This window comes from Ammospiza caudacuta, chromosome 6 (genome assembly GCF_027887145.1).
Source record: "Ammospiza caudacuta isolate bAmmCau1 chromosome 6, bAmmCau1.pri, whole genome shotgun sequence".
NCBI classification, from domain to species: domain Eukaryota; kingdom Metazoa; phylum Chordata; class Aves; order Passeriformes; family Passerellidae; genus Ammospiza; species Ammospiza caudacuta.
This window is the reverse complement of record NC_080598.1, coordinates 13782818-13808644: the sequence shown is the minus strand read 5'-3', so window position 1 is coordinate 13808644 and position 25827 is coordinate 13782818. Positions and strand designations below refer to the sequence as shown.

The 25827-nt window shown below is 64.4% G+C and overlaps 2 protein-coding genes across 3 annotated transcripts; one reads left to right on the top strand and one right to left on the bottom strand.

The window, feature by feature from the left end:
• Nucleotides 1-1303: 1303 nt before the first annotated feature.
• On the top strand, nucleotides 1304-7334 carry PLEKHG3 (pleckstrin homology and RhoGEF domain containing G3). Its single transcript, XM_058807938.1, has 15 exons — nucleotides 1304-1609; nucleotides 1697-1797; nucleotides 1894-1963; nucleotides 2047-2093; nucleotides 2191-2341; nucleotides 2534-2668; nucleotides 2775-2957; nucleotides 3188-3280; nucleotides 3363-3449; nucleotides 3562-3595; nucleotides 3680-3787; nucleotides 3933-4136; nucleotides 4253-4260; nucleotides 4345-4533; nucleotides 4784-7334. The coding sequence occupies exons 1-15, from the start codon at nucleotides 1334-1336 to the stop codon at nucleotides 6341-6343; spliced, it is 3246 nt and encodes a 1081-aa protein (XP_058663921.1). The 5' UTR covers nucleotides 1304-1333; the 3' UTR covers nucleotides 6344-7334.
• Nucleotides 7335-7632: 298 nt separating this feature from the next.
• Nucleotides 7633-25608, bottom strand: SPTB (spectrin beta, erythrocytic). Of its 2 annotated transcripts, XM_058807937.1 has the most exons (37): nucleotides 25420-25439; nucleotides 23004-23081; nucleotides 21888-22085; nucleotides 21662-21813; nucleotides 21312-21485; nucleotides 21111-21202; nucleotides 20948-21028; nucleotides 20740-20855; nucleotides 20430-20542; nucleotides 20163-20350; nucleotides 19964-20081; nucleotides 19484-19642; nucleotides 19098-19400; nucleotides 18798-18948; nucleotides 17839-18706; nucleotides 17619-17756; nucleotides 16770-17529; nucleotides 16482-16684; nucleotides 16308-16398; nucleotides 16088-16234; nucleotides 15311-15574; nucleotides 14963-15178; nucleotides 14786-14875; nucleotides 14419-14694; nucleotides 13948-14078; nucleotides 13496-13700; nucleotides 13036-13410; nucleotides 12651-12895; nucleotides 12432-12570; nucleotides 12274-12358; nucleotides 11982-12178; nucleotides 11787-11896; nucleotides 11444-11525; nucleotides 8644-8813; nucleotides 8392-8565; nucleotides 8278-8320; nucleotides 7633-7819 (listed from the first exon to the last, which is right to left on the bottom strand). In XM_058807937.1, the coding sequence occupies exons 3-37, from the start codon at nucleotides 22033-22035 to the stop codon at nucleotides 7649-7651; spliced, it is 6975 nt and encodes a 2324-aa protein (XP_058663920.1). In that variant the 5' UTR covers nucleotides 22036-22085; nucleotides 23004-23081; nucleotides 25420-25439; the 3' UTR covers nucleotides 7633-7648. The 2 variants fall into 2 exon arrangements, with proteins under 2 accessions (XP_058663920.1, XP_058663918.1); XM_058807935.1 differs by lacking the exon at nucleotides 23004-23081 and having other exon boundaries at nucleotides 25420-25608.
• Nucleotides 25609-25827: the final 219 nt, after the last annotated feature.

Genomic DNA, 25827 nt, shown 5'->3' with positions numbered 1-25827 from the left:
TCGCAGCTAATCCCCCCGGGGCAGGCGGGAGCGGCAGGGCTCTGGGCGGCCGCGTGCCCACCGAAGTGACACCCGGGGGAGGGGGGTAAGAGGATCAACCCCCCCGCTCACCGGGGCGGGCTGACGGTGGCCGACGGGCCTAGGAGAGTGGCCGCGGTCCCCGTGACGTGAGACCGGCGCCTTAATCACGATGTTGTGAGCGGATTAGGATGGCCGGGGGTGGCCTTCGGGGACGAGCTCCGGTAGCCACAAATCCCCGCCCGGGTGTTAGGTGGGGGAGCCCCCGTCTGGTCCCCCCGTGCCACCTGGGGGTCTTCTTTTGTCCCCCCGGCAGGGTGGGACAAGGGTCGGACGCTGCCCAGAGGGATGCTCGGGGTCTACTGTCTCTGGTGTCACCGGCTGGGTGCCCCCCTGGGGTCGAGGTGACCCTGGGACAGGGTGCCCCAAGCCTGTAGGGGTGAGGAATTTGGGGGCTGGGGGAGCTGCTCTCCTAACCACCCAGGTCTGGGGTGCCCAGGAAGTGCCCCATGGCACGGTTGGGTGTGCCGGTACCCGGGGTTCCGGGCTGTGGCACCACTGGGGACATGGGCCCGAACCCCACTTGGGAGGCACCGCGGTGGCGTTTTGGGGGGCTCCCGGCGTGCTCGGGGAAGCCCCGGGGAGGGCGGTGGCTGGATGGCGGCCACGCGGCACGGTGGGTGTGGGGAAGCGGCGGCGGGAACCGGCCTGACCGGTTCGGTGCCGGCACCGGGGGTGCCGGGGGGCTCGGGCGGCCACGCCGCCGGCGCGGCACGTGGCCCAGCTCAAGGTCACTGTCCCCAGGGCCACCCGCCGCGGTGACCGGGCTCAGTGTCCTCGACACTCCCACACGCTTTGCCACTGGCCGCTGTTTTCTGGCCGTCCCAACCGTGTTTATGGCACTGAGCGGTTTCGGCGGCGCGGGAGGATGCCGGTGGCACCGGTGGTCCGGAAGGGCGAGCCGGCGCTGAGCTCACCTGGAAGGTGTCCCGCGGGCGCGGCGGTGACGCACGGCCCCGGTGGGTGGGGGCAGAGGCGCTCGTCGCACCCGGTCCCGGCGCGGTCTCCGGGTCTGGCATGGGAAGGGGCAGGACTCCCAAATCTCAGCATTGGTGGGCTGTGCAGAGACTTTGTACCCAGGGATTTTTGGGGTCGGGGGATGCCAGCACCCCTTGGCATAGAGAGTTTGGCCATCAGGACTCTTCGTCAGGGTGAACTCCCTTGGTGCCACACACCACCCGTATTTGTGGGCTCTCCGCACCCCCTAACCTACCGTTCTCCCCCCAGAGCCGCCCTGGTGCCGGGGGATGCCGGGATGCCGGTGCCAGCGTGCCCGCAGCGCCCTGCCCTGAGCCCCGAGCCCGGCTGTGCCATGGAGGATCCACCCGGCACCAGGACCGAGCCGTGGGCCGAGGGGCTCCATAACGCCAACAACAACGCGTCCCCAGGGGGGTGGCCCGGTGCCCGCAGTGGGCACCCCCTGGCAGCTTTCGGGAGTCCCGGGGCCAAGCCCAGCTACCTGGACCGCGTGGTGCAGGAGATCGTGGAGTCAGAGCGCACCTACGCCCGGGACCTGCGCAGCATCGTGGAGGTGGGTGCCAGGGGGCACACGGGGGCACACCCCTAGACACGGTGTGGGGTCTAGGGGTCCAGTGGTGCCACCGTGGGTGCCCGGCAGGGTTACCTGGGCAAGATCATCGACGCGGAGGAGCCGGTGCTGCGACCGGAGCAGGTCAGCGCGCTCTTTGGGAACATCGAGGACATCTACGAGCTCAGCAGGTGGGGGAGCAGGTGCCACTGGGAGGTGACAGGGGTAACCCTGTCCTGTGGATGTGTGGGGGGCTGTGGTCACCCTGTCCTTTCTGTGCCCCCCAGCACCCTCCTGCAAAACCTGGAGAGCTGCGCCAATGACCCCGTGGCTGTGGCCGTGTGCTTCGTCACCCGGGTAAGGGCACAGGGAGCCTTGTGGGGACACCAGGGGGGACACGTGGTCATACCAGGCTCTCACTGCGTTCCCCTTACCTGCAGAGCCAGGAATTTGCCATCTACACCCAGTACTGCAACAACTACCCCAGGTGGGTTGGGGGCACAGCTGGATGAGCAGGGAGGTGGGCAGGGGGCACACGGGTGGGCAAGGGTGGGCAGGGATCTGAGCCCCCTCCCTGCCCGCAGCTCGGTGGCGGCACTGACCGAGTGCATGAGGAGCAAGGTCCAGGCACGGTTCCTGCGGGAATGCCAGGAGCGTTTGCGCCATGCGCTGCCCCTCGGGGCCTACCTGCTTAAGCCTGTCCAGAGGATCCTCAAGTACCACCTGCTGCTCCAGGTGAGCGCCTGCCACCCAGCATGGCACAGCGTGGGCACCTGGCACAGCCTGGGGGGACAGAGGGAGGGGCTGTGGGCAGCTGGCCTAGCCTGGCTACCAGGGGTGGTACAGGGATGCGGCTTGGGTGCCTAGAGCAGTCCAGGCACCTGGCATGGCACATTCCCATGTCCTGATGCCACGTGCTGTGCCCAGGAGATCGCCAGGCACTTTGAGCACAAGGCAGGGGATGACTACGAGCTGGTGCTGGAGGCCATTGACACCATGACCTGCGTGGCCTGGTACATCAATGACATGAAGCGCAAGCACGAGCATGCCATCCGCCAGCAGGTGGGCACCGGGGACGCCAGGAGGACACCACAGGGGTGGTGGGTGGCACCAGGTGACACGAGATGGGCACTGTGGCAGGGGTGCTGATGCACCTGTGTCTGTGCAGGAGATCCAGTCGCTGCTGCTGGGCTGGAAGGGGCCAGACCTGACGAGCTACGGGGAGCTGGTGCTGGAGGGCACATTTCGGACACAGCGGGTGCGCCACGACCGTGCCCTCTTCCTCTTCGACAAGGCCCTGCTGATCACCAAGCGCCGTGGGGACCACTATGTCTACAAGAGCCACATCCCGGTGCGGGATGAGGACAGGAGACTGTGAGGGTGACGGGGTGGGGGAACCCAGTGGGTGGCAGGGATTCCTGTGGATGCCCGGGATGGAGGGACAGGGTGGGTGTCAGGAGCCCCAGTGAGTGCTGGGGTTGGGGGAACTGGGGAATGCTGGGAACAGGGGAGCCCAGTGAGTGCAGGAACCCCCATGGGTGCTGGGGTGGGAATCAGGGATGCTGATGCCTCTCCCGGCAGTGCTCGTCGCTGATGCTGATTGAGAGCACCAGGGACTCGCTGTGCTTCAGCCTGGCACACTACAAGCACGGCAAGCAGCAGCACAGCCTGCAGGTAGGGGGGCATGGGGTGGGGGCACCCTTGGGATACCCAGGAACCCCCTGCCTGACCTCACCACCCTTCCTGTGCCCCTCAGGCCAAGAGTGTGGAGGAGAAGCGCATGTGGACTCACCACATCAAGCGGCTGATCCTGGAGAACCACCATGCCACCATCCCCCAAAAGGTGAGGTTGGTGGGATGGGCACCTCAGTGACACCAGGGACCTCCTGGCACAGCAAGGGGAGGCAGCTGTACCCCATCTTTGCTCCATTTCTCTTCATCCTCCCTCCACCCAGGCTAAGGAAGCCATCCTGGAGATGGACCTGTTCTGTAAGTGCCACAAGTGCCCTATCATTCCCTCTCTGCCCTACTGCTACCCCCCATTTTCCCTGGTGTCACTCCCTGTCCCCACAGATCCCCCACGCCTGCCCCGCTGCAGCCCTGAGCGCCTGAAGAAGAGCTGGTCCTGCCAGCCCCTGGGTGACGCTGCCACCGAGCCACTCCAGGGACGCTGGCAGTCTGGTGAGAGCCACGTGTCACCAGTGTCCCTCCTGTCCCATGTGTTCCCTCCGTCACCCCTTCAGGGCCCAGCTGTGGCTGGGTGACACCAATGCCCGTATGGAGGGTGGCACTGGGTGCTGATGGTGCCCTGTCCCTGTTCCCACAGAGCCCTTCCAGCACCAGGGGCACACGGAGACGCTGCTGGAGCGGCTGCAGGGACACGGGGGTCGCAGGCAGTCGGATGTGGACAATGGACGGGATCAAGGGGCTCAGGGTGCTGAGGAGTTGGGGGACAGGGGGGTGATGCCACTGTCATCTCCCCTCCCCCCAGAGCCCACCAAGCACAACCTGTGGCACCCGGGCGAGCAAGGTGAGCTGGCACAACCATGGCACCGGTGTGGCGGGCAGAGGGGTGGTTGGGGGCCATGGGGGGAACTTTGGGTGCTCCCTCCACTAATCTCTGCTTTTCTCTATCCCGGCTGGCAGGGCTGAAGGTAAGGCCAGGTGTGGTGGGTTGGGGTGCCCAGTCCCTCCAGCCCTGGCACGGGGAGCTGAGCCTGGCGCTCACCCCCACACAGAACATCGGCAGCGATGGGGCACTCCTGGAAATGGGGGAACCACACCAGCACCCCAGAGCCTGGGCAGCGGTTGAGAGCATGGTGGCAGAGGAAGAGGAGGAGGAGGAAGAAGAGGAGCCTTTGGGCAAGGACTGCCAGGAGGAGCTGCCAGGGTCCAGGGATCTGCTGTTGGAGCCCCAGAAGGAGCAGGTACCTACACCAGCCCTTCAAACCCCAGGGAGGGCATGCAGAGCACCCCAAATTGCTTCTGGGGCACTCCCACATCACTCCTGGGGTACCCCACCCCACTACCAGGGAATCCCACTCCAGTCCAGGGCACACCCCATGTTGCTCTCAGTGCCCTCTCCCAGGGCCCCATGGCTTGGCTGGGATTTAACCCGCTCGGAGCAGCTGGGTGAGCCCCCCCCAGCTCATGACTCCCCACATTTGTCTTGCCCAGGCTGGGGAACACCCATGGGTGCTGGAGGGACCCAAGCGGCCGAGCAGCTGGGGGCCAGGGAGCTGTGAGAAGGTCAGTGCGACCCCCCGGCCCCCACCCGGGAGCGCCCAGGGACCCAGCACCCACACCCCTAACAGCAGTGCTGGGGAGCACCCCAAGGTCCCCAAATCCCCGTCCCTGGTGGGGACCCTGGCGCTGCCCAGTGGGGACAGGGAACTGGAGCACGCTGCGGAGGATTTGCAGGTGTTGAGCAGCGAGGAGGAGGAAGAGGAGGAGGGGGAAGGAGACGCCAGCATCCTGCCGCCCTCAGTGCTGGACCAGGCCAGCGTCATCGCTGAGCGGTTCGGCGGCGGCAGCAGCTTGTCCCGAAGGAGCAGCCTGGCGCTGGAGGGGACCCTGGGACGCACCCCCAGCCATGGTGGCAGCACTCTCAGCCTGGATGGGGGCCCCCCGCTCGAATCCGCGGAGCCCGGGGAGTCCCGCAGTGCCATCCCCTCTCCCGAGCCCTTCATCAGAGCCCGCCGGGAATCGCTGCTCTCCAACCGGGACCGCCTGCTCCTCGACAAGATCAAGAGCTACTACGGCCATGCCGAGCACCGCGATGCTGGCTTCGGGGTGCGCCGCCGCGAGAGCCTCTCCTTCATCCCCAAGGGGCTGGTGCGGAGCTCCGTGTGCCGCCTCAATGGGCTCCCGCGGCCCCCCGAGAGCCCTGAGCCCCCCACCCAGCCCGAGGCACCAGAGCTGTGCCAGGAGAACGGGGCGCAGCCCCCCGAGCCGCTGCTCATCCTGGAGGAGGATGATGTGGGCACCGCGGTGTCACCCCAAGGGCCACCCCCGCAGCTGCTGCTGACACCCCCTCACCTGGGCACCAAGGTGTACCAGCTGGCGCGGCAGTACAGCCTCCGCATCAAGAGCCGCCGCGCCGGCACCCGCCGCCCCCCGCTGACGCCGCAGGAGGACGGGGACCCCACCCCCAGCACGCCTTCGCTGGCTGTGCCGCAGGACGAGGCGCTGGTGGCATCCCCGTCCCCACGTGGCCCCCGCAGCCCCTCGAGCCCCGTGGGTGCTGAACCCTTCACCTGGCCCGATGTGCAGGAGCTCCGTGCCCGTTTCGGTGCCCCGCGGCCGCCGCTGGTGAGCCGGAGCCGCTCGGCGCCCGAGGGTCCCAGCCGCGGTGGGCGCCCGGCCGGGAAGGAGCGGGGCAGTGCCCGGAGCCGCAGCGCTGAGACCAACGGGGGCTCCAACACCCCGAGCCCGGCGCCAGCGCGGTACAGCAGTGACGGGGCGCTGTGGGTGGCTGCCGAAGCTCCTCTGGGCCCGGGGCAGCGGGTGCTGGTGCTGGAGCGGCTGCCGGAGCCCCCGGCCTACGTGCAGATCCGCTCGCCCACCACGCGGGAGAAGATCTGCCTGAAGGCGGTGGTGGAGCGCTGCAAAGCCTACCAGGCGTCCGAGGAGTACCGGCGGCGCTGCCCCGAGACCCCCGGCAGCCCCGAGCCGCTGCGCCACGGCCTCGTCAGGGACCTGCGGCAGAAGTTTCAGACCCTCGATGCTGCCAGCTAGGGGCAGGAACGGGTAGAACGGGTGTCCCGTGGACTCCAAGGGAAGGAGCACCCCATGGACCCCCAACCTTCCTGGGAGAAGGGGCACCACATGGACCTCAATTCTAGTTGGAAGAAGGGTCACCCCATGCATCCTCAACCCTTCTGGGAGAAGGGGCACCAAATGGACCTCCAACTTACCTGGAAGAAGGGGCACCCCATGGCCCTCCAGGCTGTTTGGAAAAAGTAACCCTTTGGGAACTTCCAGTCTGCCCAGGAGAAGGGGCACCCCCATGGATCCTCAGCCCTCTTGAAAGAAGGAGCACCCCATGGACCCCCAGCTTGTCCTGGAGAAGGGGCACCCCATGGACCCCGATGTACCTGGAAGGAGGGCCTCCCCATGGCCCCCCAGCCCACAGGAAAAGGGTCACCCTATGGACTCCCCGAACTCACCTGGCAGAAGGAGCACCCTGGGGACTCCCAACCTGCTCTGGACAAGGGACACCCCCGGTTCTCTCTGCCCACAGGACCTGGGGCACCCCAAGAACCCACTACAAGTACCAGCAGCCCCTCATGCTCCGCAGGCACTCAGCACTGCACCCCACTTGCTTTCACATCTTTATTAGAAAAAAAAAACCCCAAACTGAACCCAAAGTTCCTCTGTGGTCTCCACCCCCCCCTCCCCAGGGTGTCTCGGCCCAGCTGTGGGGTGCAGGGGGCCCCCCCACCCCGGCTGGGGGGGGCAGGGGATGGGGGGTGCCAGAGAGGGGCCCCCATGGGCTGACGCTCTTTGGTTGGTGCCCGCGGGGGCCAGGGGGTCCCCCCTCTGCACCCACGCGCTGCGGTGGGGGGGGGTTATGGCTTTGGGGGGCACCCACGCGCCCCCCGTGCGGGTGCTGGGGGGGATCCATGCACACCTGTGGGGCGCACACCTGTGCCGTGCGTGCGGAGGGGGGCCGGGGGTGCACCTGCATGCGGGGACACACGTGTGCAGACGTGTGCGTGCAGGGACACGTATGGGCACGGGGGGCACATGCCTGGGGGGCGCCTGCGGCAGCCTCCACACAGGGGTGTGCCTGAAGCGTGTAAATATATGTATATATATAAATACAAATATATATATATACACTGTGCACACGGACACGTGTGCTCGTGGCGGGGGGGTGGGGGGCTCTTGCCCACGCATGACCCCCGCGTGCCCCTCTGGACCTGGTGGCGCCTGTACAGGCGCCACACACGCGTCTCCTTACGCACGTGTGTCCCCGCTGGCGTGACATGGGGTGTCATTCCCACCCACCCCCCCCCCCCCCCCCGCCATCCAGGGGGGTTATTTCTTTTTCGGGAAGAAGCTGAAGCGTTTCTCCTTGTCCTTGCGGGGCAGGGGGGCTTCAGGGGGGGCCGGGGGTATGGGCAGGGGGAGGCTCTGCACCTTCCCGCGGCTGCCCCGACACTCTGTGATGGCCGCGCTCAGCCCCTGCAGCCAGGCCTGCAGCTCCTCCTGTGGGCACGGGGGTCGTTAGGGGGGGCTTCCCTGGCCCCCCAACAGAGTCCCAGCCAAACCCAGGGCCCCCTGGTGATGCCAGTTGCTTCAAGTCTTCCGCAGGCACCCATGTCCCCTCAGGCACTGCCAGCCTCTCACTGTGTCCTCATGGCACCCCTGGCCATCCCCTGCCCCTCTGAGCAAGGCTGGCCACTGCTGACTACATCCGCCAGCCATCCCCGTGTACCCCAGTCACTGCTGGCCACCACCATGTCCCCATGACAACTGCAGCCACCCCATATACCTCTGGGCACCACTGGTGTCCCCCTGGGAACAACCAGCCACCCTGTGTCCCTCTGGGCCTCTCTGACCACCCATGTGCCCTTGGGCACTGCTGACCACCACCACATTCCCCAGCCACCCCGTGCCCCCTGGAATCCACTAGCCACCCTGTGTCCCCCCGGGCCACCCCTCACCTCATCTTTGCCATGGAAAAGCCACTCGCTGCCATTGCTGAGCCTAGGGACAGAGCATAGACACCAGTGCCACGCATGCCCTCTGTGCCACCCCGCAAGGCGCCGCACCCTCACCTGAGCTTGAAGACGTGTTTCTTCTTCTTGTAGCCCGCGGGCACCTCGCAGCGGGCGTCCCACAGCCCCAGGGGCTCCTCGCCCTGGCACGGCAGCCCCAGCGCACGGCTCTTGGCGTCCTTGAAGAAGGCGAGCTGGCCGCCCCGCAGGACGCAGTACCGCGTGCTCCATGACCTGCACCAGCACCGTGTCACCCTGGGGACACCGCCCCGCCGGGGACACCGTGCTCGCCGCAGCCGCTGCCGTGCCTACCGGTTGGACGCGCGCTTGGTGGCCGCCTCCAGGTCGTGCTTGCGGCCGAGGTAGCCCTCCAGCTGGACGCTGCTGACACGGGCGGGCAGCGTGGCCGGCTCCTCCGGCTCCTCCCGCGGTGGCCGTGGGGTTGGTGACACCGGCTCCTCGTCACCTGTCCTCGGTGCCAGCTGTTGCAAGGCAACAGCACGGTTACGCTGCAGTGTCACCCACCCACTGCCACTGATGGACCTGTGGCAAGGTGTCGTGCCTTCCCAGGTTGCTGTCACGAGTGGGTCATAGACCTCGGTCTGGTGGCCTGGGGGTAGGTCACCCCCAGGTCTCCATACCAGTGACATCACCAGCTCCAAAATATGGGAACTGGTGTCTACTGGGAGGGCCCCAGTGAGTGGCTGGATGCCAATGACCCCACCGGTGAGAACTGGTGACTGCTGGGAGGATGGCTCAGCATCCCCTTCCCAGATGTGATTCCCCCACTGAGTGTCTGGGATCCTGCAGTGAGTCCAGCCCTGGGACCCTCCATGCAGTGCCAGTGACCCCACCAGATGCAGTGTGTGGGAACTGATGGCTATTAGGAAGACCCCAGTGAGCACCTGGGACATTGTCCAGCCCTGGCACTCAGTGTGGTGTCAGTGTGTGTGTGTGTCCATGTGTCCAGCTCCAGTGTGCAGGAATTGGTGGCTACTGGGAGGACCCCAGTGAGCAGCTAGGACATGGTTCAGCCCTAGGACCCCCAGATCTCAGTGCCAGTGACCCCACCAGGTCCAGTATGTGGGAACTGGGAAGACCCCAGCAATCAGCTGGCACCCTCAGCATAGTGCCAGTGAAGCCACCAGCTCCAGTACACAAAACTGGTGGCTACTGGGAGGACACTAGTGAGAGGCTGGGACATGGGCCAGCCCTGGCAGCACCCAGTCTTGGTGCCAGTGTCTCCTCAGATTTGGGGTGATGAAGGCTAGATGAGCAGTCCTGGGAGCCACCTCAGTGTTGTCGTCAGCCTAAGGGACATGGGGACAGTGAGAAGTCTGGTTGGGGACCGTGGCATCAGTGCCATCATCTCAAGGCATCAGTGGTGCCTGACGAAGGGGATGCCTATCCAGCTGGGTGCCACAGGAGGGGCTTGGTCAGGCCCCCTGTCCCCAAGGAGCCAGGAGATGCCCATGTCCCCCGGCAGGCAGTGATCTTGTCCCAGATGTGTAGTCAGGGTCCTTGTCCCCCAAGCAGGCGAATGTGATCTTGTTCCCAGGGCGGCAGGAGATGTCCCAGGTAGAGGGGGCTTCTGTCCCCAAGCAGGGAAAAGTGTCTGTGTTCCTGAGCCGGCAAAGACCACCCTGTCCCCAAGGAGCCAGAAGATTCCCATGTCCCCCAGAATGCAGAGCAGGACCCTGTCCCCCAGGAGATGCCCATTTCCCTGAGCCAGCAGAAATGTTCTTGTTCCCAAGCAGGTTCTCCAGAATCCTGTCCCCACAGGGGAGAGTGATCTGGTCCCCAGGGATCCAGAAGATGGCCATGTTCCCGAGCAGGCTGGCAGTAAGCACGGAGGACTCCTGTCCCCAAGCAGTTGAAAGTGGCCATGTCCCCAAGCAGGCAGAGAGGATCCTGTTCCTGAGCAGCCAGAAGATGTGCATGTCCCTGTGCTGGCAGAAATTATCTTGCCCCAAGGAGCCAGGAGATGCCCATGTCCCCAAGCAGGCAGAAGAGGCAGAAGGGGTTCCTGTCCCCGAGGAGCAAGAGGATGCCCATGTCCCTGAGTAGGCTGGCAGTAAGCAGAGAGAGCAACTATTCCCAGGCTGATGAAAATGGCCATGTCCCCAAGCAGGCAGAGGGGTACACTCTCCCTGAGCAGCCAGAAGGTCCCCACATCCCTGATCAGGCACAAATGAACTTGTTCCCGTGTAGGCACTCAAGGATCCTGTCCCTGGGCAGGGGGGAGTGACCTGGTCCCTGAGGAGCCAGGAGATGCCCTTGTCTCTAGGCAGGCAGAAGAGGCAGAAGGAGAGATTCCTGTGCCCAAGCAGGCAGAGCCACAGAGAGCCATCGTGGTGTCCCTGCACAGGCAGAGCACGTGGGAGAGCAGAGAGCTGGCAGCGAGCACAGGGGCTGGCACACGGTGACAATGCCCTGTGGGCGACGATGCCTGCCTCGCAGGGTGACAATGCTGCCGGGTGTAATGATGCCCCACAGGGTGCTGATGCCTGTAGAGTGACAACGGTCCCACAGGATGATGATGCCCCACAGGGTGACAATGCTCCATACAGTGACTGTGTCTCTTGAGGTGATGATGCTCCATAGGGTGATAATGACCCACAGGGTGAAAATTCCCTGCAGGGTGCTGATGTCCTGCACAGTTCCAGTGATGTCCCGCAGGGTGCTGATGTCCCATACAGCAATGATGTCCCTTGGGGTGACACGGTGGCCCCAGGGCAGACACTCCAACTCTAGCTGCTGCACGGATCCCAGACACACACATACACCACGGGTGCCACTCCCAATGTCACTCCCTTGGGGCAAAGGGGACCTGAAGTACCCCTCTGCCCACCCGGCCTTTTTGGGGTCATTCAACATTTATTCAACACAAGGCAAGGACAAGATGAGGGTTGGGAATGCAGGGATCTGTCAACACAGTGAGGTCATGGTCACAGGGGGTGCTAGGAGCTGTGGGACATGCAGGGACACTTTTTTGCATGCAGGGACACATTTTGCATGCAGGGACAACGTTTTGCATGCAGGAACAATGTTTTGCATGCAGGGACACCTTTTTGGTCGTCGGGGAAGGTAAAAGCTAAACTCAAGAACTGACCGGCTCTGGTCCATCTGTAGTGGGCAGAGAAGTGTCCTGTGTGCTCACATCCTTCTTCTCCTCCTCTTCCTCCTCCTCTGACCTGCACAGGGAGACAGCTGGTCAGCATTCCCATCCTAGACATGATCCCATAGGGATGGGGATGGCTCCCTGTCCCCCTCAAGGGATGAAAGCCCTGTCAGGCTTGACCTTCATCTCTCCTCTTCATCAGCATCAATTTATTGCTCGGAAAAGGCAAATTGCTAAAAAGCCCCTTAATGCTACAACACATCCTTAATGGTTTGAGAAGAGGGATGTGGAAACAGTGTCCCTGGTCACATGGAATGATGGTGGCATTCCTTACCCAGCCTCCAGCTCCCCATCCAGATCCAGGCAGTAGTCGGGAGCTTCGGAGCGCGCCGTCCCGTCCCACACCAGCCCCTCACGCAGAGACCGCCCGCCAAGGAGCTCCAGCTGCCAGGCAAGGAGTGAAGGTGGTAAGGGATGGGGGGCAGACTGTGCCAGGGCAGGCAGAGGCCTCATCCCAAGCCTTTCTCACCGTTGTCAGCTTCCTGAGGGCAGCAATGCGCTCCTCCCAGGTGGCGGAGGACTTCTCAAAAGCCTCATGCCGCTTCAGCAGCTTCTCCACCGCATCCACTGTCTGCCCGTAGTCGCTGCTGGCCAGGTAGGGCTCCTGAGCCATGAGCCACGACTCAGCCACCGAGGCGTCGCGGGAGAACTGGCACACCTCCAGCACTGTGGGAGGGATGGGCAGCACTCAGCCCCTGGACCACCGACCCTGCCACCCCCGGCACTGCCACACTCCTCCTCGGCACCCCCAGCGCACTCACGCAGCCGCAGCCGCTCCCAGCGCTGCTCCCACGTCTCCATCATGGCTTTCCTCTTGTCCACCAGCTCCACCAGCTTCGCCTTGATCTGTGAGGGGATGCTGTTAGGGAGTGGCCCAGATGGCATCATCCCCACCACTCCCCATCCCTGATTTCCTCACCTCTGGTGAGTCCTGGTGCTTGCGCTGCAGCAGCTTCTTGCCCAGCTCGATGCAGTCGGTGAAGTTCTTGCCTCGAGCATCCACCTCAGCCTTAATTCCCTGGTGGTATTTCATCAGCAGCTCCACCGAGGAGACATCCCTGAGGACACAGAGGTGCCAGGGTCAGTGGTGCCATCGGTTCCATGCCCCATCCCGGGTGCCCGCTGGGTCCATCCATACCTGGGTTTCTCCTGTGTCTCAATCTGCCGGACAGTGCTCTCCATCCAGGAGAGCAGATCCCGTGCCATGCTGAAGAAGCGGTGTTTGTCGGCTGTGTCCGTCAGCCGTGCCCGGCGCCCGCTGCATGCTTCCAGCAGCTCCTGCAGCGCTTGGGACACCTCCTGCTCCTTCTCCTGGATTCCAGCCGCCTTCTCCCCAGCATAGGCAGTCTGCAGGCGCGCTGCTGTCTCCCGAAACTGCTGCACCTGCACGAACCACAGAACGGCTTGGGTTGGAAGGGACCTCAAGGACCATTGAGTCCAGCCTCCCACTATGGATAGGGACACCTTCCACCAGACCACAGAGAATGCTGAGTGCTGGCATCCACACCAGGTTGGAGCCTCACCTGTGCCTCCAGCAGCTGGAGGTCCCTCTCAAAGGCGTTGTGCATGCGGTGGAAAGCCTCCACCGTGCCAGCATCCTCGCCCAGATCCTGGGGCAGTTCCTGGCGCCGGGTGGCGATGAGGGCCAGCAGCTCAGCACCGTCGTAGAAGTATTTATGGAGGTCATGGGAGGCGGCGAGGAGCTGCATGCGGGTGTCAATCAGCTCCAGAAGGTCGGCCCAGCTCTCGTTCAGCCCGTCCTTCCACTCAGCTATGGTGGCTGCCTCGATGTGCCCCGCATCAATGAGGTCCTCAATGGTCAGGTTCACCCGGTCCACGCGCTCCTGCCCCACGCTCCCTGTCTCCCGCGCGAACTCACGAAACTTCTCTCGCAAGAGCTGCATGGAGGGAAGAGAAGAGTCAAGTCACCCCCCTCAAGTCACCCACCAGTACTTACTGCCACATCCACAGCATCATTCTCACCATGACATGGTCCAAGTCCTGCCCCATCTCCGGGGAGGAAGCAACCACATCGCGCTCAGCAATCCACTGCTCCAGCTCTTCCACCTCCCGCTTCAGCTGGAAGAGGTTGGACATGTTCTCCAGGCGCCGGCGGCGCTCCTCAGCCGCCTCCTTCAGCCCCGCGTAGTGCTTGTCCACCTGGCCCTGCAGCCGGATGATCTGCTCCCTGCGCGGCCCCGGCACACAGACACCCAGTTCTCACCCTCGAAAAAATGTCCCCAACCCACCCGTGTTGACATCCGGGGGGGTTGAGGGTGAAGGACCCTTTGTGCTCCCCATATCCCTCTCCGACCACCTCCCTGCCCAACTGGAGCAGCCGACACTGCCAGAGCTCCAGCTAAACCCCGCACCCACACGGTTCTGAGGGCACGGGGTTGTCATGAAGGACAGGGGACACGTGGTGTAGCACCTACCCCTCGGGGTGGCCGGCAGAGAGCAGCTGCTGTGCCCTCCCTGCCAGCTCCTTGATGGTTTGTCCGTAGTCCTCGATGGAGCGCAGCTGCCGGACATGTCTCTTCAGCATCATCAAGCAGCTCTCCTCATCCTATGGCATGGAAAACATCCATGCCATCAGCACCTGGCATGGCTGGGGGACAGTGACTAGGGTCTAGACTCAGTGCCTGCCCTACGGGAATGTCCTGGCTCCGTCTGGTGCCACAGGGAGCAACGGTGAGCTCAGAGGGGCATGGCATGGAATGGGATGGATGCTGTGATGGCATGGAAACGACACATAAGAGCAGGGCACACCACAGTGTGTCACATGTGGACAATGTTCAGCAGAACAGTGTGGCACCGCCTGGGTCAACACAGGACATCCCAGCAAGGCACAGCCCAGTGCACCACAGACCCCCAAACATGGAGCACCACATGGAATCACTCCTCACCTTTGGTTTCTCCTCGGGTCCCATGAAGAGTTCCTGCTCGCTGACCCAGGCCTCGGCCTCGTCAGCATCCAGGTAGTACTGCTGGGCCTCTTCAGCCTCCCGCAGGCGCCGGTGCCGGGCAGCCGCCTCCTCCTGCAGTGTCTCCCACAGCGCCCGCAGCTCCTGCACCTGTGCCGCCAGCTCCGGGCCCGGCTCCTCGCCGCTCCCCGCTGCCTCTCCCCGGCTCAGCACCTCGCCCAGGCGGGGGGCATGGCCCGCCAGCTCCTTCTGCAGTGTCTGCCGGCAGGAGGGAAGTCACAGTGAGACTCACCCATGGGATGGATCCCAAGGGACCACCCGGAATGGTGGCTGCAGTACCCAGGCTCACCTCATTCCTCTTGGTCAGGCGCTGCACGCTCGCGAGGTCAGTGCCGTGATCTGTTGATCTCGCCAGGGAAAGCCGCTCCTGCACCCACAACTATGGGAAGGAGCACCCACTGAGCCCCCTGCAGCACCCATAGGTACCCCCAGCCCCCCAAGCCCCTGCCACAGCAAGGACACTCACCGTCTCATCCTCCAGATCCCTCCCCAGCTGGTACATGGCCTTGGCAGTCTCCAACTCCTTCCTCTTCCTCTCCAGTGGCTCCAGCAGCTCAAGGACTCGCTGCCGGAGCATCTGCTCCTGCCTCGTGGTATCTGGCACATCCCCAGTACCAGTGGTGCCCTGCCACCCCAGTTCCTCCAGCTCCTTCATCCATGTTCTCACTTGCTCTTCCAGTCTCTGGTGGGGCAAATCCATGTGAGTTAGGGATCTGAGCCAAGATGGAGAACCCCAGTCCCATTTGGGAAGAAACTCCATCATCTTGGACCTCCCGCCCCTTCCCAAAGGACCCTGTGAGGTGCCAGTACCCACCGTCAACCTCTTCAGCAGCAGGTTGGTGGCGGTGAGGTCCTTGACCTTCTCAGCATGGCGCAGCTCCTCTTGGGCCCGCCCCAGCCAGCTCTCCAGCTCCCCGTAGCTCCGGGCGTACAGCGCCGTGCGCTCGGCCTCGAACAGCTGCCGGCCCTTGTCTTCAGCCGCGCCGCGCAGCTCGGCCCAGCGCCGCCGCAGCTCCTGCAGCCGCTGCACCACCGTCGCGCCATGCTGCGGCTTGCGCCCGGCCAGCTCCGTCCCCTCCTGCGGCAGCATCACAGAGCGGGGTGGTCACTGCGGCACGGGCACATCTCACCCATGCAGCAGGCTGGGAGCATTCCAGAGTCATGGAACCTCTCAGCACAACGAGTCCAACCATTCCCCCAGAACTGCCACGGCCACCAGTAACCCATGTCCCCAGATGCCATGTCCACAAAGCTTTTAAATCCCGCCAGGCATGGGGATTCTACCACCACTATGGGCAGAATGTGCCAGGGCTGTACAACCCTTTCCCTGAAGAAATTTTTCCTGATACCCAATCAAAATCTCCCCTGTGAAACTTGAGGTTGTTTCCTTTCATCCTTTCCCTTATTTCCTGGGAGAAAGGTCAACCCCCAACTGGCTGCACCGTCCCATCAAGGAGTTGTAGAGAGCAAGAAGGTCCCCCTGAGCCTCCTTTTCTCCAGGCCAAGCCTCCCAGCTCCCTCAGCAATTCCTCATGCTCCAGACTCTTCCCCAACTCCATCCCCCCTCTCCGATCACAGTGCTGGCACCCACCGCCTCAATCTTCTCCAGCCAGCTCTGGTTGGGTGCCAGCTCAGCCATGAATGCCTGGTGCTTCTGCCACTTGCTGTGGAGACCACGGGCTTCTCCATAGGAGACATCCTGAGCCATCAGCATCTTCTCATCCACCCAGGCATCAAACTGAAGAGAGAGGTGTCAGTGCTCAGCCGGTGGGGACCCCCCAGGGATGCCACCAGCCATGCTGCATTCCTACCTCACGGCAGCTCTGCAGGAAGGTCTGTAGGTCGTGGTTGTCCTGCATCAAACCCACTGCCTCCTCCACCTTGTCCATGACAGCTCCATGCCTAGCAGGGAACCATGGATGTGCAGCATCAGCCCCGCTGCCCACACACTGCCCACCCATCCGCCAGCCCTGTGCCGGACTCACCGCTCCTGGAGAGTTCGGCACTTCTCAGAGATCTTCTCAGCAAAGATGTTCTCCTCAGCCACCAGCTTGGTGCCACCAACCACCACCTCTGGGACCTTCTTGGCATTGCTCTCCACACCAGCACGAAAGTTCTGGAAGCGGTGCAGGGCAGCAGCCGAGCCCTCCAGCGTGGAGGGCAGCTCCAGGTGGGACAGCGTGTACTCCTGAGGGGCACAGCAAGGGATCAGCGCATGATCACCCGTTTTTGGGATGCCTGTGAGACCCAAAGGACATCGCTTGAGCACCCACCTGCTTGGTGAGGAGGATCTCCGCCTGCTTGGTGTCGCGAAGGAACTCCTGGAAGTTGCGGCACTGGGTGAGGAAGCGCTTCCGAGCCTCTGCCATCTTGCCCAGGGCAGCCCAGCCGTCCTTCACGCCGCCCAGGCGCTGCCGCAGCCCCTCGTATTCGGGGTCCGTCTGTCCCCCCAGCACCCGCTCCCCCGCCTCCACCAAGGCGGCGAAGGCTCCCGCATGCTCCTCAGCATCGCGCCGGGCCGCTTCGTGCCGCTGCAGCATCTCCTCTGCCTCCCCCAGCGACGCCGGCACCTCATCGACGGCCGCCACGGCTTTCTGAGCGCCGAAGAGCCACGCCTGGAAGTCATCCAGGTCCTGCAGGAAACTCCGGAGCTGCCCGGCTTCCCCCAGGGACGCTGCGCGCTCTGCCAGGGCCGTCTGCAGCTCGTCCCAGGCCGAGGTGGCCATGGCCAGCTTCTGGGCCACCTCGGTGGCCGCCTCGGGCCGCTCCTCGGCCAGGCGCTCGGCTTGGGAGCGCAGGGCGGCCAGGCGGTCCTGGGCCACAGCCAGCTCCCGCTCGATGCCGTAGAGCTTGCGCTGGGTGGCCAGGACGCCGGCCAGGTCACGGCCCAGCTCGGCCGTGGCCTCCACTGCTCGGGCTTTGCTCCGCAGCCATTTCTGGGTCTCCTCGGACTCCAGGTTGTAGTTGAGGAGGCGCAGCGCCGAGCCCACCGCCCGCCGGCGCTCTGACACCAGCTCCCGGAACCGGCCCCACCTGCGGGACAGAGGCGGGGGATGGCGGAGAATGCACCGACACCGTGTCACCCGCCAGCCCCGCCACCACCGGCACCACCGGCACCGTACCTCTCGTTGAGCTGGTCCCGGCACGGCCGGACTTGGGGGCTCCGGGGGTGCCCGCTAGCCAGGAGCCCGTCGGCGGCCTGGTTGACCGCGGCGATCTGGGAAGCCACGGTGGCCATGTCTTGCTCCAGCCCGTCCAGCCTGTGGGAACGTCCAGGCTTAGAACGAGCAGCAGCTCAGGACAGGGCACGGCAGCACCGCCACGGCGGGGGCTCCTTCCTACCTGCGCTGCGTCACGTCCAGGTCCTCCAGCGCCTGCGGCACCTCCAGCTCCGCCAGCCAGGTCTCCTTGGAGCCCATCCAGAGATGGCAGGCGTCGCTCTCCCCGAAAACAGTGTAGAGGTTCAGGGCATCCTGCAGCTGGCGGCCGCGGCGCTCAGCCAGCGCGGCCGCCTCGGCGTGCAGCTCCCTCAGGGCCGCCAGCCGGCTCTGCGCCTCGGGGCCGGCGCGCAGCTCCGGCGGGAAGCCCTCGGCCTGCTGAGCCAGCCTGTCCAGCTGCTCCCGGGCGGCCGCCAGCTCGTCCAGCAGCTCCTGGTGCTGCCGCAGCAGGACGAGGGTGCGGGATTCATCCTGGCCCAGCTCCTCGGCGGCCGCCCGCCGGCGGGCATCCTGCAGCCCCTCCGCCAACTCCTCCACCTCGGCCTGGAACTGGAAGAAGCCCTCGGACTCCCGCAGGCCGCGCCGTCGGAACGCCGCCAGCTCTTCCAGCTGCGCCCACAGCGCCCGCACGGCCGCCCCCCGCTCCCGCAGCTGCTCGGCCGCCCGGCCCGCGGCCGCCAGCCCCTCGGCCACTGCCAGCGTCTGCTCCAGCCGCCCGCCCCGGCTCCGCAGCTCGGCCTCGAAGGCAGCGTGCCGGCGCTGGAGCAGCAGCACGCCCGGCAGGTCCTTCCCGAAGTCCAGGGAGGAGTAGAGCTGCTCCTGCTCCTTGATCCAGCTCTCTGCCTCGTCTAGCTCCCACAGGCAAGTCCAGAGGGAGCGGGATTGCTCCAGCAAGGCTCTCCTCCGCGCCGCCAGTACCTGCAGCTCTCGCCGGCACATCTCCAGGTGGCTCACGCGGTCCCGGATGACTTTGGGGTCACAGGGACGATAGCCTGGGCAGGGAGCAGGGTGAGTGCTCATCAGGACAGTGTCCTGCTTTCCCTTTGCCATGCCAGGGATGCAGGGGTGTCCTGGCACACCTACCCTCAGCGTCAGCAAAGCGGAGGGCGGCAGCGCTGATGGCCCGGGTCTTCTCTGCCTGTATAGCCATGTCGGCCTCCAGCAGACGGTGGGTCTGCAGAAGCTCCTCTGCTTCCAGAAGGTGCTTCCCAGATTCAGGAGATGCCAGTTTCACCTGCAGGAGACCCTCAGCTATTACCCACTGACACCGAAAACTCAGCACCAGCACCCCGACATCTCATCTCCCTCCTTGGTGAGCTCCCACCAACACCTGGTGGGACAAAGACACCTCACCCATGGTGACACTCAATGCCCACAGCTCACCTTGACCTCATCCATCCAGTCGATGCAATGGAGCATCTCCTGGAATAGGTGCTGTAGGGTGAGGTTCATCTCCAGGCGCTGGCGCCGGGCAGCCAGCAGCTCCAGGAGCTGCTCCCAGAGCCGCAGGATGTTGTCCTTCCGCCCGTTGATGCGCTGGATGTCATGGTAGCCCTCCAGCTCCAGTTCCTTGGCCACTGCCTCGATGGCTTGCACCCTCTCCCTGTAGGCAGCTGTGTCTGTCTCAATGGCCTCATGCTTCTTCTTGGCCGCTTCCACCGCCGCCAGGTCCTGCCCAAAGTTGTCCTGCCCAGCACAAAGCCCATGGTGAGGCTCTGGTGAGCTCCCCAGGGCAGAGGGTCCCTGGGATGGGTGGTGCCCCTCCTCACCTGGGCCACCAGGCGCTGGTTCTCGCTCAGCCAGGCCTCCCGCATGGCTGCTTTGCGGTCGAAGCGCCGTGCCAGCTGCTCCAGCTTCTCCTGACGGATCAGCTCGTTGCGCAGCGCCAGCTCCCGCTCATGCTCTGCTTTCTCCAGCTGCTCCCAGGCCTGGGGGAAGGTGGCACTGGACAGGTGGCACATCCTCCATATCCCACATCCTCCCACCCACCCGTGTCTTGTTCTGCTGGTGACCCCCAGGTGGAGGAACACAGCCTGCCATGGGATGGATCAGTCCTGTCCCAGTATGGATCCAGCATGTCCTGGTATGGACCTGAACTGCCTCAAGAGATGGACTTAACCTGCTCTGGGACCCATCCCAGCCTGCCCAAGGACCTGAACTGCTCAGGGATGGACCCAGTCTCCCCAGGAGAGGAGTTCAGTTTCCCCCAGGAGACAGCCCCCAGCTACCACAGCAGACGGAGCCCGTACCCGGTTGATGTCAGAGACCAGGCGCCCCTCGTGTGGGGTGTAGACACGCTGGTTGTTGGCCCTCATCCGTGACTGGATGGTGAAGAGCAGCACCTCCAGGTTGCCCTTCTCCTGAAACCTGCCCGAGAGAGAGCTCAGTGTTGCGCACCCTTGGGTGCCCCACACTATCGGGTGAGCATGGGGAGCAGGGGGCTCTTACTTGGGGGGCTTCTCCACGGTGCGGTAGGTGCTGAAGGCTTGCAGCTGGTGCTGCACCCCAGCCAGGGAGTTGGCGAAGCTGCGGCTGTTGAGGGAGGCAATGGTCTGCTCAATCCACGTGAGCAGGTCGGACGCCAGCCCCCCATAGCCCTCAATCATCCGCTCCGTCTCCTTGGCGTGCTCGATGACCTGTGGCGGGACCAGGGATGAGCATGAGGGGCTGGCACCCCAAGAGAACACCCCTGACCACTTCAATCCCATTCCCTACCTTGCCCAGGCGCCGTCCCTCCACCTCCAGCACCTTCATCTTGGAGAAGTAGTGGTAGAAGGCCACCACATAGGTGATGATGGACTTCTCATCGGGGTTCTCCGTGAACACATCTGCCCGGTGCGAGTGAGAGGTGTCACTCCTGACCCAACCTCAACCCACTTCACAGGCCACTACAGCCTCATGAGGTCCCTCCTGTGCCCACCCAGGCCCTCCTTCCATGTATTGAACCTCTCTGTGCTCCAGGCTCTGGAGCCTCGGAATGTCACAGGAGAAACTGAGGAAGGAGGACTGGCAGCAATTGCCTCACCTTCGGGGTCGAGGAGAGGGGTGATGCCCAGGTGCCGCTCTGCCACGCTGAACGCATGCTCCAGGTTGTGCCGGGCATTGGATTTGGTAAGGTTTTGGAAGTCAACCAGCTCAGGCCTGGGGACAGAGGGCATGAGACAGCAGTGACATACCTGTGGGACATCTCTCGGTGCCACTCCCACCCCAGTGCCTGCTGCTGTGCCACCTACCTGTGCCTGTGGATGAGGGCATTGAAGGCCAGCCCGTCCTTCCAGCTCGAGGTGAAGTTGGTGACATTCACATGGGGGTACCTGCGATGGGGACAGGGTGTCACTGTCACTCTCTGGACACTCACAGACCCTGACACGGTCACGTAAGGGTCCCACCACCTACCCTGCTGTCTTCATCTGGCACCAGAGCAGCAGTGCATCCCTGGCAGAGCGTGTCTCCCGGCCCTCCTGTGTCTCCACGATGATGTCCTGGATCTGGGGGCCAAAGGACATTCTGGGGTTGGAACAGCAGTTCCATGGAGGATGGCTCCCATCTGGGAATGAGGTGTGGAGCAGAGGGATGCCCCAAACCACCTGTCCTCACCTGGAAGCGGAGGATGATGGTCCAGATGAGGCCAAGAACAAGGCGGTGGTTGCCATCCACAATATCGTGGGAGCCCATGTTCTCCAGGTGCACCCGCTGCTCCTTCAGGAACTGCAGCGCCTTGTCCACGTTCTCCAGGCAGTGGATCCGCATCCGGCCCTTGGTGGGCTTGGGCTGGGGCATGACAGTGCTCAGCACGCTCCCTCCCACACCAGGCACCCCAAGCCCTGCCCAGGCACACCCCCACACCCATGCTGCCACCCCAACCCTTGGCCAACACCAAGAGGAATGGTGTAGCGTGCCATGGCAGGCCACAGGTCCCAGGGTCTCCAGCTGGATGGGATTCCTACCAGAAGCTCTCCTGACAGCACTTCCAGCAGCTTGATGAGCACCCGTCCGTCCCGGAGGTCCATGTAGAGGTCTGAGATGCGGCAGGTGACACGAGCCAGGTGCGAGTTCACCCACTTGGTGAAGGTTTTCTTCTGCACGGCCTCCCGCTCGTCTGGAGGGACAGCGGGCATGGGGTCACCGACAGTGGGGACAACCCAGGTGGGACTGAGGGGACCTGCCACCCACCTGCCAGAGCTTTGATGCGGGAGCGCTCGAAGAGCCGCGCGGAGCTGTTGTCGTTGTCCAGCTCATCGTCGGACGCGTCCCAGCGGACGTTGATGCGGCTGTAGTGCTGCTGCAGCTCCAGCTGCTCGTAGTCATTGGCCGAGGTCATGGTCCCAGTGTGCCCCGGCCCGGTGGCCGTTGGCTACCGGTGAGAGGCCCCTGGGGACAGCGGGACCGTGAGCATCAGTGCGGCCGCGGTGGCTCACTGGCCCTGCGGCACGTGGGGATTTGCGGCTCAGAGCCTCGGGATAAGCTGCTCAGAGGGATTTAGCCTCACCCCACCCAGGTGTTGGGGGGGCACCTGGCAGCTGCCCTCTCCAGGACCACCGTGCTGAGCCCTGCCGAGCTCTGCTAATGGCTATTTACAGAGCTGAGTCCCCACCCAGGTCCCTCTGCTCGGCTGAAACTCCAGCCCAGGTCCCCAGAGGTGTCCCCCCAATCCTTGGATGCCCCCAGGGAAGGGGCTGCTGCTCACTCCCACCCCGACCCCTGTACCACACAGGGGCTTTACCAGCACTGGTGGCAGAAAGTGGTTGACAGCTGCCGGCAGGGGGGGGCACCCACCCCCGGGGACATTTGAGACACAGATAGGACATGGCTGGTATCTAAAAATGCCTCTGAGCAGCTGTCGTTGGCTGCTGGGGCCCCTGAGGGGTGCGAGGAGATGAGATGGGGCTCCCTACAGCCAGCAGCATGTCCAGGACCTCTCCTGCAACCCAGAGCTGCCCAGAGCCCTCAGTAGTGGGTGCCAGGGGGAACCCCGTGTGCCCCAAATCCCTGCTGTCCCCGTGAGCTGTGACAACCCATGGGCCCCCAGCTCCCCCTCGGATGCCCCGGGCATCCCCCATGTGCCCCCTGGCAGGGTTATCAGGGCGGCCCAGGCTGTGCCACACCCCAACTCTGCACCCTAATCGGGGCACCACAGGCAAGGCCTTGGCTTGGACCTGGAGGCACTGGGAGCGTGCAAGGACATGGAGGAGCGTGCAGGAGTGTGGGCAGCACAGCAAGGACACTCGGGAGCACACCAGAGTGTGCAAGTACAAGAGAGGGCACGGAGAAGGGTGGCAGAGTGTGTACCTGTGAGCCAGGACACGCAGGGACTTGTCACAGCATCCACATGTGAACGAGGGCATACAGAAGTGTGACAGAGTGCGCCTGTGAGCAAGGACACACAGGGACATGCCAGAGCGTGCACAGGTGAACAAGGACAAGTAGAAATGTGCCAGAGTTTGTATGCCAGAGCAAGGACATGCAGGAACACACCAGAGTGTGCATGGGACACACACGACAGGCACTCGCATGGGTGCAGGGCCATGCAGATGTGTACCAGAGCAGGCAGGAGGGCAGCCCCTCATGCCATGACTCCGTGCCTCTGCCAGAGCACCCAGCTCGCCCTGGCAGGAAAGCCTTCTGGGATTTTGGGGACAAATCTGGGGATTTTGTCCCCAAAACTTCAGGGACTGCCAGCAGTTTGGGTGTGCTAAGTTGTGTCTGGTCTCTGCAGGAGGGACCAGTTCTGACGGTGCCCCCGACAACACAGCAGCGGGGCCATGGCTGCGAGCATCCAAGGAGGAGAAAGAGGAGGAGGAGGAGGAGGAGGAGGAGGAAGAGGAGGAGGAGGAGATGATGCCGAAGGGAGCCACATCAGGCCCATGGGAGCATTCCGAGCGCGGGCGCTCACCCACCCTTTAAATCTCCCTCCGCCACACCGGCGCCTTCCGAGCATCCCTCCCTGCCACAGCCACGCCGCCACCAGCGCCCGCCACCCGGGAATTGTCATTCCTGCCGCTCAGCGTGCGGAAAGCTGGGAATGCCAGCATGCCGGCCTCGCCGCCAGCATCCTGCGGCCATGGCCCGGGCAGCGTCGCCTTCCCCGGCCAGCGGCTCGCCTCGGTGAATCAGCACTTCCCGGTTAGGGGCTGGCACTGTGCCACCACCACAGTCCCCCCGCCAGGCATAGAGAATGTCCCCCCACACCCCAAGGGCGGCCGGGGCAGTGTTTGGCACCGGGCACTTATGGCACCCTCAAACCCATTCCCTGGCTCAACCCTCACAGCCACAGCATGCTGCCAGCAAGCCCATTTCCAGTGCACAGAAGAAACTCATCAGAATCGCCCAAAACACCCCAATATTTTGCCCCATCACTGCCACCCAGAGCCTGGTGTGTCCCCATTGCTCCACTCCACCAAAACACTTTGGATTTGGCATCTCCCCCACGTACACAAGCAGCCCTGCTCCGGTTGGGAAGGGGCAGGATCTGGGGGGCATCCCCCAGCCCCCCAGCAGCCCCCTGCCTGCCGGGCGCGGGGCCAGGCCCGGGAGCAGATGGTCCCTCTCGGCACGGCCGCGCGGCACAGCACGGGGCACCCAGGCATGGAAAGGCACGGCACGGCTCCTCCGGCAGCGCTGCCCTGCCCTGGCCAGGGCTCCCCAGCCACACTCCCACCCGCCAGCAGAATTTGGGCTTCCCCAGGGCCACATGCCGGCCGTGCCAGGACTGTCCCATGTCACCCAAGCCGGTGACACGCACACGTGCTGACACTCCACAGACATTTTTGGCTATAAATAGGCCTCCCCTGCGCACGGCGCTAGCTGAGCCCCAGTCCCTTCTTGGGAGCTGCCCCCCCTGCACCCCAAAACCACCACAGAGTGCCCCAAAACCACATTACAGCTATCAAATACCCCGTGGAGGGCCATGCTGGCGCCCAGCAGGGTTTTCTGGGTCTCCTGTGCTTGCCACTGTCTTTCATGTCACCCCAATCCCCTGGTTTGGGAGCTGGAGATTTATAAAGGGAAAAGCTGGGAAATCAGGCCTGGGGGACCCCTGGGTCATTGGGGTGAGGGTAAGAATTCCCCCAGCCCAATGCCCACTCGTGAGCATCCTCCTGGCACAGGACAAGGGGGACCAAGGGCATGGCACCCCAAAAACCCTTCCCAGTAACCCTCCAGTTAGCCCAGTTGCTAAAAACTGGGGGACAAAGTGGGTTGGGTGATGTTTCCCACCAAGACCCTCAGGACTCGGCTTTTCCACCGTGTCCCAACAGTGCTGGGAGCACCAAGGACTAGTGTGGGGAGCCCTCCAGGGGATGGCGCCCCGGGAAAAGTGTCCCCAGGGTGTCCCCACACTGTCCCCGGGCTGTCCACAGGGTGTCCCTAGAAAGTCACCGCCACTCGCCCGCCCCGTCCTTCCCGAGAGCAGCCCCGAGGGACACGGGATGACAGCAGACCCCCCGCCGCGGGCGAAAAGGGGGCTCAGGCTCCTCGGAGGGCTCTTCACCCTCGCCACCAAACTTTCCTCCGTGCCCACCGTCCCCCCCCCGGTTCCGCGCCCGGTGTTCGGTGCCGCACCACCCCCCACCGGTATCCCCGGGGCGGGCAGCGCCTGCCGGTGCCCCCCCCCGCGTGTCCCCGGGGAGCGGCGCCTCCCGCTGTCCCCCGGTCCCTCCCGTGCTCCCCGGAGCGGCGCATCCCGGTGCCGCGGGGTCTCTCTCACCTGCGCGGGGCGGCGGGCGGGCGAGCGGCGGCGGCGGCGGCGGGGCCGGTGCGGGAGCGGGGCGGGGGGAGCGGAGCCGCCCTGCACCGCGATATAAATAACATTATCTGGGCGCGCAGGGACATTCCTACCCGGAGCCGGCGGCGCTGCCCGGCCCCGATAGCCCCGCTCCCCCCGGGAGGGCCGGGCCGAGCCGACCGGGCGGGCGGGGACGGGGATGGGCGCAGGGACGGGGACGGGGACGGGCCGCCCGCCCCGCAATGCAGCACAGCGGCGCCCCCCGGCCGCCAGCGCCACCGGCACCGGCAGCAGCACCAGCAGCACCGGCAGCGGCAGCACCGGCAGCGGCAGCACCGTTGGCGGCAGCATCCTTGGCAGCAGCACCGGCGGTGCCAGCACCTGCGGGCT

Bases quoted from the DNA above. Each gene is read 5' to 3' on its own strand.
- SPTB (XM_058807935.1), bottom strand. From the start codon at position 22,035: ATGACCTCGGCCAATGACTACGAGCAGCTGGAGCTGCAGCAGCACTAC. The intron at 20,543-20,739 runs GTGAGGCAATTG...CGCACCGGGCAG, and splicing joins CCCTCTCCTCGACCCCGAAG to ATGTGTTCACGGAGAACCCC. The intron at 8,814-11,443 runs GTCAGTTCTTGA...GCCTTGCAACAG, and splicing joins CTACAGATGGACCAGAGCCG to CTGGCACCGAGGACAGGTGA.
- PLEKHG3 (XM_058807938.1), top strand. From the start codon at position 1,334: ATGCCGGTGCCAGCGTGCCCGCAGCGCCCTGCCCTGAGCCCCGAGCCC. The intron at 1,964-2,046 runs GTAAGGGCACAG...CCTTACCTGCAG, and splicing joins CCGTGTGCTTCGTCACCCGG to AGCCAGGAATTTGCCATCTA. The intron at 3,281-3,362 runs GTAGGGGGGCAT...TGTGCCCCTCAG, and splicing joins AGCAGCAGCACAGCCTGCAG to GCCAAGAGTGTGGAGGAGAA.